At 39.0% G+C, this 9,270-nt stretch overlaps 1 protein-coding gene across 1 annotated transcript; it reads right to left on the bottom strand.

Moving 5' to 3' along the window:
* Positions 1 to 506: 506 nt before the first annotated feature.
* On the bottom strand, positions 507 to 2,197 carry LOC118834082 (plasminogen activator inhibitor 1 RNA-binding protein-like). Its single transcript, XM_036741526.1, has one exon. The coding sequence runs from the start codon at positions 2,114 to 2,116 to the stop codon at positions 848 to 850; it is 1,269 nt and encodes a 422-aa protein (XP_036597421.1). The 5' UTR covers positions 2,117 to 2,197; the 3' UTR covers positions 507 to 847.
* Between the last annotated feature and the right edge of the window lie 7,073 nt (positions 2,198 to 9,270).

Raw genomic sequence — 9,270 nt, 5'->3', positions numbered from 1 at the left:
TACCTATCTTATATGACAGGATAATTTCTCACCAACAGTAAGTAGTTTAAACAACTTACCAACAAGGACTCTAATTTTTAGTTTTTTTTTAAATTGAGAGAGAAAAGTTTCACATCAAAGTGTAGATAGCTGAAAGGGTGAATAGGCCTTACTTTTGCCTAATGAACCATGCATTACTGCTGGATCAAGAGTGATGTGACTCAACCAATGTGCTTGGAATCTCTTCAAGTACTGATACCATCTGTATAGAAACATCTAGCACACATGAAAGCTACCACAACAGTCCTTCCAAGACTGAAATGATTCAAACTAAGTTAAAATACTTCAGAAATTACTCTTCCACACTGCATCAAGTTTGCCAAATTAAGTGTACATGTCCCCTTTGACCACATGTGACAAACTGCAAAGCGGGTGCTAAAGAAAACGAATGTCCAATATTTAAAACCAGTTTGTAGTTGAGGGAAAACATCTAATCCTTAATTAAAAAACACAAATGAAATGAAAGCTTTAACTGGTACACACTGTTCACACCTATATTTCAAGTTTGGAAACGCATATTTTCAAGCAGCAATACAAAAAAGTATCCATGAAGAATGCATAATCTCTGAAAATTATGAAAACATCCCTGCTACCATTACATCTCTAAATACAAAACTGACTACCATATTGTTGCCTCTGTGTAGCGAGAGAAGTTCATTTTCAAAACAGATAAAATTCAGTCTTTAGGTGTGAATGGTATGAATGACAGTCTTTTTTTAAAATTTCTTAGTCGTTTAGGATCGTTAAGCATGCAAGCCTCGTGGAGGAGGGTCCACAAAGGAACCGGGGTTGGCTTAGGACGTCCAGTTTAGGCCAGAGCCGGGAAAGCCTCTGGGTCATCTACATCAGGAGCAGAAGCACTTGACTTGTCAGTTCTGCTTCCGCGGTTGGGCCGTCCACCACGTCCACGCCCGCCTCGCCCACCTCTGCCGCCACGTCCCGGGCGACCAAGGTCTCCAAAATTGATCTCCAGCTGGGATGTGATATCATTGGCGGGCTTACGGAAGTGATGATCCATCACAGATTCTTCAGTGTGAGCCTCCTCACTCTTGGACTTGTGGAGCACAAATCCCTTCTTCCACTGCCCATCGGCGCCCTCGTTGGGTTTGCGGATATTAAATTCTACTTTTGCCCGGTCCTTGTTCTGGATAGCCTTCCACTCATCCAAGGTCATTTCTTTCGGGCCCTCCTCCTTTACCTCCTCCACTTCATTTTCTTTATTTTCTGTATCAGCCACTGGATGCTCTTCTCCCTCAGGTGTCTCCTCGGTCACAGTGGTTTGCTCCAAGTCAGTCAACTCGTCTTTGACCGTTCCCCAATTGTGCGAGCCGCTTCCGCCACGTTTGTCCTCGTGCTTCAGACCACTGAAATGTGAATGTGAGAAAGAAGATCTATCGCTTCCACTATGCCTATCAAATTCTCTCTTTCCACGAGAGTCAAAACCATCTCCTCTGCCCATTCCACGGCCACGGCCACCACGTCCTCTTCCCCCAGGACCGCCACGACCTCGGATCGGCCGGTCGATGATAGGCTTATCAACTGAAAATTCTCCTCCTTCACCCTTTTCTTCAATCGATTTTTCAAATCGTCGCTCACGAGGTGGTCGCCTTTCAGGTCTCCTGTCAATTGGTTTTCCTTCACCCTGAAGTTGCTGGTCAGGCCTTCTACCAACTCGTCTTATCCCTTCCTTCTTGAGCGCGGCGGGCGGCGGCGGGGCCTCGTCCTTCTTGTCGGCCGCGTTGGCTGCGGCTGTGGCCGAGCCGGCGGCGGCGGCGGCGCTGGGCGGCGCGGGCTGCTGCGGCAGCGGGTTCTTGCGGTCCTTCTGCGACTCCTTGCGCAGCGGCTTCCCGGGCGCGCCCCCGCCGCCCCCGCCGCCCGCGCCGGCCTGGGCCGCGGCCTGCGCCGCGCTCTTGGGCCCGGGCCCGCCGCCGCCCCCGCCGCCGCCGCCGCCGCCGCCTTCCTTCTTCTTGTTCTCGGCCGCCTTCAGCACCTCGAAGGGGTCCGATTCGTCGTCAAATAGCTGGTCGAACCGGTTGGTGACGACGCAGCCGAAGCCTTCCTGCAGGTGGCCGGGCATGATGGGGCCCCGGCGGCGCGTTCCTCCACGGATTGCAGCGGGCCGCGCCGAGCCGACGGCGCCTGCTTCAGCTCGTCCCCACAAGATCTCCCAATTACATTTTAATCTGGTTTGGGCTACATAGCTTTGCCAGCAGTGATGCTGCCCCTAGGACACGTTTGACACCTCTGTGCTCCCTCTCCCAGGAATCTCTAGTACCTTTAGGGGGTTGGATGGGTCACTCTTTACTGCCATTTGTTAGAGTACACTCCACCGATGTTCCCCATATTGTTATCATCTGTTTCATGTAACCACTTACATAAAATTTGCTTTTACAAAGAAATATTTGTTTCAAATACATGACACATCTTAGCATATGTCAAAATTGCTTCATTCTCTCTGTTTAAAAAAATACTTTCGCTAACAAATACTCAGAGGCTCATTTTGAACACTCTATATCCCCAATTCAGAACATTCTTCTGTAGTCTCTGGGGAAGCCTAAGCATGGTTCTTTCTCTCACTTCAATTCCATACAGCAAAGAGTCTCAAAAAAGCATTATGTGAGCAGAGTCAAGCATAGCAAAAATGGAGGTGACCCTAGTGGATTGAATCACTAGCAGCGGCGGCGATTTCCAGACCTCTCAGCTCAAGAGGGGAATTTGATCAGAGCTAGGTGACAAAGAAGCGCAGTCCTGCACAGGGCCTGTGGTGGCAGTGGCAGCATCTAATCCTGGGGCTATCAGACCACAGACTGAATGTTTAAAAGTCATCTATTTAAACTTCTGGGAGTCAAGATGGCAGAGTAAATGTTAAGTTGCTCTCATTCTCCCTTGTTGACCTTGAAAAACCCAGAGAATATTGCCCCAAGAAAAATCCTGGAATACTGGAGCCAGAAGAAAGATGGGTATGATGGGTATTTCAGCTGTAGACTGGAAGGCTAAGGGGATTAATGGGAAAGCTACTTCTTGCTGTGGCTGAAGGAGACCAGTGCAGGACTGGAGGTATCCCAGCAAGCCAGCAGCAAGCCTCACTTCAGCAGACCAGCAGGAGATCCTGAGACTCAGGGTGGAGGAGCAAGCAAGAGCCAACACCAGGCACACACAACTTCCAGCTCAGTACCAGGTAAAATACCAGACTACTACAACATCCAACTGTAAGCACCTCAGGATCCAGCATAGAAAACCACTAATCAGGCCCCCAGCTGCAGCACAAGAAGCACAGATCAAATTTAAAAGCCAGAAAAAAGGCACATAACATGAGTAAGAAGAATCAAAAAAAATCATTCACCATAGCGAAATATCTTGGTGATGGGGAAAATTGAAACACAAATTCAGGAAAGGACAACATGGTCAATATACCCACATCCAAAACCTCAAAGGGGAATATGAACTGGTCTCAAGGGGAAAAGCCTTCTGGGAAGAGCTCAAGAAAGATTTTAAAAGTCAAATAAAAGAGGTAGAAGAAAAATTTAAAAACACAATTGACAAAATGGAAAAAAATACACTGAAGAAAACAACTCCTTAAAAAGTACAATTGGCCAAATGGAAAAGGAGTTTCAAAAGCTAACTAAAGAAAACAATTCATTAAAAATTAGAATTGGGCACCTAGATGTTAATGACTCTATGAGACATCAAGAATCAGTCGAACAAAATCAAAAGAATGAAAAAAAGAAGAAAATGTAAAATACCTCACTAGAAATACAATTAACCTGGAAAATAGATCCAGGAGAGATAATTTAAGAATTATTGGTCTACCTGAGAACCATGATGGAAAAAAGAGCCTGGACAGCATCTTTCAAGAAACCATCAAGGAAAACTTCCCTGAGGTCCTAGAACCAAAGGGTAAAATAGTCATCAAAAAAATCCACCAATCACCTCCTGAAAGAGATCTCAAATTCAAAACCCCAAGGCATATTGTAGCCAAATTCCAGATTTAACAGATTAAGGAGAAAATACTGCAAGCAGCCAGAAAGGAACAATTCAAATATTGTGGAACCACAGTCAGGGTTACACAGGACCTTGCAGCTTCTACCTTAAAAGATTGGAGGGCTTGGAATATGATATTCTGTAAGGCAAAGGAGATTGGATTACAACCAAGGATTAACTAGCCAGTGAAATTGAGTATAATCTTTCAGGGGAGGAGATGGATGGGACTTCCAGACTTTCCTGATGAAAGGACCAGAGCTCAACAGAAAATTTGATCTTCAAATACAAGTCTCAAGAGAGGTATAAAAAGGTAAGCAGGAAAGGGAAAAAAAACAAAAACAAAAACATCTTATTCAATAAGGACAAACTGTATACATCCCTTCATGGGAAGATGATACTTACAACTCTTGAGAACCGTATCTTTATTACAACATGTAGAAGGGAAATATATAAACAGAGGGGGTGGGTTTAAGTTAATTTTGATTTGTTGATAAAAAAAACTGAATTAAACACTAAAAAAAAAAAGATTGTAATTGGGAGAATAGAAAAGGAGGAGGCAGAAAAGGCTAAATTGCATCACATGAAGAACAAAGACATATCCCATTAGAGGGAAAGAAGGGAGGGTGATGACCATTGTTTGAACTTTATTCTCATCTAATTTGGCTGGAGGAGGGAATAACATACTTATTTAGGTATGGAAATCTAACTTGTCCTATAGGCAGTTGCAGGGAAAAGGGGAAAGAAAAGGGAGGGGTGGTGCTAGAAGGGAGGGCAGATTGAGGGAGGAGGCGGTCAAAATCAAAACTCTAGTGAGGAGAGAAAGGGAGAAAGGAAAAAGAAAAGTATAAACTGGTGGGGGGATAGTATGGAGAGAAAGACACAAATAGTATTCATAACTGTACGTATAAATGGGATGAACTCTCCCATAAAATAGAAATGGATAGCAGAATAGATTAAAAAACATAATCCTATCATATGTTGTTTTCTTGTAAACAATTGAAGCAGGGGGATACACACAGGGTAAAGATAAAAAGTTGGAGCAGAATATGTTATGCTTCAGCTGAAGAAAAAAAAAAGCAAGGGTAACTTCTAGGGCTATATCCCAAAGAGGTCATAGAAGAGGAAAATGGACCCATATGTACAAAAATATTTATAGCAGCTCTTTTTGTTGTGGAAAAGAATTGGAAATCAAGGAGATGCTCATCAATTGGGGAATGCCTAAATACGTTCTGGTATATGAATGTAATGGAATACTATTGTGCTACAAGAATGAGGAGCAGATGGACTTCATAGTAACCTGGAAAGACCTATGTGATATGATGCTGAGTGAGGGGACCAGAACCAGGAGAACATTATACATGATTACAGACACACAGTATTTCTGAAGACTAACTTTGATAGACTTGGCTCTTAGCAATACAAGGTTCAAAGACAACTCCAAAACACTCATGGTGGAAAAAGCTATCCACATCCAGAGAAGTAATTATGGAGTCTGACTGCAGATTGAGGCAAACTATTTGCTCTCTCTTTTTTTCTTCTTTTTTGGGTTTAGTTTCTTCTTTCTCATGATTCATTCCATTGCTTATAATTCTTCTTTACAACTTTACTACTCTGTAAATAAGTTTAATGTGAAGGTATATGTAGAAGCTATTTTGGATTACATGCCATCTTGGGGGAAGGAGGGAGGAAAGGGAAAGGGAGAAAATTCGGAACTCAAAATTTGTGGAACTCAGTGTTGTAAACTAAAAATAACATATATATATATATATATATATATATATATATATATATATATATATACATATATATATATATATATATATATATATATACATACATATATATTTTAAAAGCAGGGGTAGAAATCTTAACCTCGGACAAAGCAAAAGCAAAAAATAGATCTAATAAAAGAGATAAGGAAGGAAACTATATTGTGCTAAAAGGTACCATAGACAATGAAGCAATACCATTACTAAACATATATGTACCAAGTGGTACAGCATCCCAGTTCTTAGAAGAGAAGTTAAGAGAGTTTCAGGAAGAGAATGACACTAAAACTATACTAGTGGGGGACCTCAACCCTGCCCCCCAACTAGAAAAATCAAATCATAAAATAAACAAGAAAGAAGTTAAGGAGATGAATAGAATTTTAGAAAAGTTAGATATGGTAGACCTCTGGAGAAAATTGAATGGGGATACAAAGGAACATATCTTTTTCTCAGTGCTACATGACACTTACACAAAAATTCACCATGTACTAGGGCATGAAAACCTCAAAGTACAATGCAGAAAGGTAGAAATATTAAATGTATCCTTTTCAGATCATGATACAAAACAAATCATATGTAATAAAGGGCCATGGAAAGATAGACTAAAAATCAATTGGAAACTAAATAATCTATTCCTAAAGAATGAGTGGGTCAACCAATAAATTATAGAAACAATCAATAACTTCATCCAGGAGAATGACAATAATGAGACAACATACCAAAACTTATGGGATGCAGCAAAAGCAGTTCTTAGGGGAAATTTTCTATCTCTAAATGCTCACATGAATTAAATAGAGAAAGAGGAGATCAATGAATTGGACATGCAATGAAAAAAGCTAGGAAAAGAACAAATTAAAAATCCCTAATTAAATAATAAATTAAAAATTCGGAAAACCAAAAGAGAGATTAATAAAAGTGAAATCAAGAAAACTATTGAACTAATAAATACAAGTAAGAGCTGGTTTTAGGAAAAAAAAACAATAAAATTGTTAACCTTTGATCAATTTGATTTATAAAGAAAGAAGAAAACCAAATTATCAGTATCAAAAATGAAAAAGGTGAATTCACCACTAATGAAGAGGAAATTAAAAGAATAATTAGGAACTATTTTGTCCAACTGTATGCCCATAAATTTGGCAATCTTAGTGAAATGGATGAATATTTACAAAAATATAAATTGCCCAGATTAATAGATGAAGTAAAACACTTAAATAACCCCATGTCAGAAAAAGAAATTGAACAAGCCATCAATGAACTCCCTAGGAAAAATCTCCAGGGCCAGATGGATTTACAAGTAAATTCTATCAAACATTTAAAGAACAATTAATTACAATATATATAGACTATTTGGGAAAATAGGCAAAGAGTCTTACCAAATTCTTATGGCCCAAATATGGTACTGACATCTAAACCAGAAAGAGTCAAAACAGCAAAAGAAAATTGTACTCCAATTTTCGTAATGAATATAGATGCAAAAATTATAAGTACAATAATAGCAAAAAGATTACAGCAACTTGTCATGAGAATAATACATGATGACCAGGTAGGATTTATTTCAAGAATGCAAGGCTGTCTCAATATTAGGAAAACCATCAGCATAATTGATCATATCAACAACAAAACTAGCAGAAACCATATGATTATCTCAATAGATGCAGAAAAAGCTTTTGACAAAATACAACACTTATTCCTATTAAAAACCCTAGAGAGCATAGGAACAAATGGAGTCTTCCTTAAAATGATAAATAGCATCTACCTAAAACCATCAGTAAGTATTATATGTAGTGGGGATAAGCTAGAAGCATTTCCAATAAGATCAGGGGTGAAAACAGGATGTCCATTATGACCCCTGTTATTCAATACGGTACTAGAAATGTTAGCTTTCACAAAAAGAGAAGAAAAAGAAACTGAAGGAATTAGAATAGGCAAAGAAGAAACAAAGGTATCACTCTTTGCAGAGGATATGAAGTTATACTTAGAGAACCCTAATAACAAAGCCCAACAGCAAGATATAGAGAAATTTCATTTAAAGTTTCATTACAAAATATTTGGGAGTCTACCTGCCAAAATAAACCCAGGAACTACATGAACACAATTACAAAACACTTTTCTCACAAATAAAATCAGATCTAAATAAATAGAAAAAGATCAGTTGCTCAAGGGTAGGCCAAGCTAACATAATAAAAATGACAATTCTACCTAAATTAATTTACTTATTTAGTGCCATACCAATCAAGCTACCAAAACTTATTTTATAGAGCTAGAAAAATAACAAAATTCATCTGAAAGGACAAAAATTCCAGAATATCAAGGGAATTAATGAAATGAAACTCTAGGGAAGGTGGCCTAGCCATATCAGATATTAAACTGTGTTATAAAGCAGCAATCATCAAAACTACTTGGTACTGGCTAAGAAATAGAGTAATTGATTGATGGAATAGGTTACATAAACAAGATACAGTAGTCAATGACTATAGTAATCTGTTTGATAAACCCAAAGACTCCAGCTTCTGGGATAAGAACTCACTATTTGACAAAAACTGCTAGTTAAACTGGAAAATATTATGGCAGAAACTGGGTATTTGCACCATATACCAAAATAAAGTCAAAATGGGTTCACAACTTACATATAAAGGCTGATACTATAAGCAATCTGGGAGAGCAAGGAACAGTTAACCTGTCAGATTTATGGAGAACAAAAGGATTTATGACTGAACAAGAGATAGAGAACATTACAAAATACAAAATGGATAATTTTTATTATATTAAATTGAAAAATTTTTGCACAAAGCCAATGCAACCAAGATTAGGAGGGAAGTAGAAAACTGTGAAAGAATTTTTATAACTAGTGTCTCTGATAAAAGCATCATTTCTAAGATATATAGAGAACTGAGTCAAATTTACAAGAATACAAGTCTTTCCCCGATTGATCAATGGGCAAAGGATATGAACAGGCAGTTTTCAGAGGAAGAAACGAAAGATATCCATAGTCATATGAAAAAATGCTCTAAATCACTATTGATCAGAGAAATCAAATCAAAACAACTCTGTTGTACTACATTACTCCTGTCAGATTGGCTAATATGACTAAACAAGAAAATTATAAATGCTGGAGAATATGCGGGAAAATTGGAATTCTAATGCATTGTTGGTGGAGTTGTGAACTGATCTAACCATTTTGGAGAGCAATAAAATGTGCATACCCTTTGACCTAGCAATACCTTTTCTAGGACTGTTTTCCAAAGATATCATACAAATGAGAAAAGAATCCCCCATGCACAAAATTATTTATAGCAGCTCTTTTTGTGGTGGCAAAGAATTGGAAATTGAGGGGATACACATCAATTGGGGAATGGCTGAACAGGTTTTGATTGATTAATGTAATGAAATATTATTGTTCCATAAGAAATGATTAGCAGGCAGACTTCAGAAAAACCTGGAAAGACTTATATGAACTGATGCTGAGTAAGGGGAGCAGAAG

The sequence above is a fragment of the Trichosurus vulpecula genome, chromosome 1 (genome assembly GCF_011100635.1).
Source record: "Trichosurus vulpecula isolate mTriVul1 chromosome 1, mTriVul1.pri, whole genome shotgun sequence".
Taxonomy (NCBI): Eukaryota; Metazoa; Chordata; class Mammalia; order Diprotodontia; family Phalangeridae; genus Trichosurus; species Trichosurus vulpecula.
This window is presented reverse-complemented; position numbering and strand designations above follow the sequence as displayed.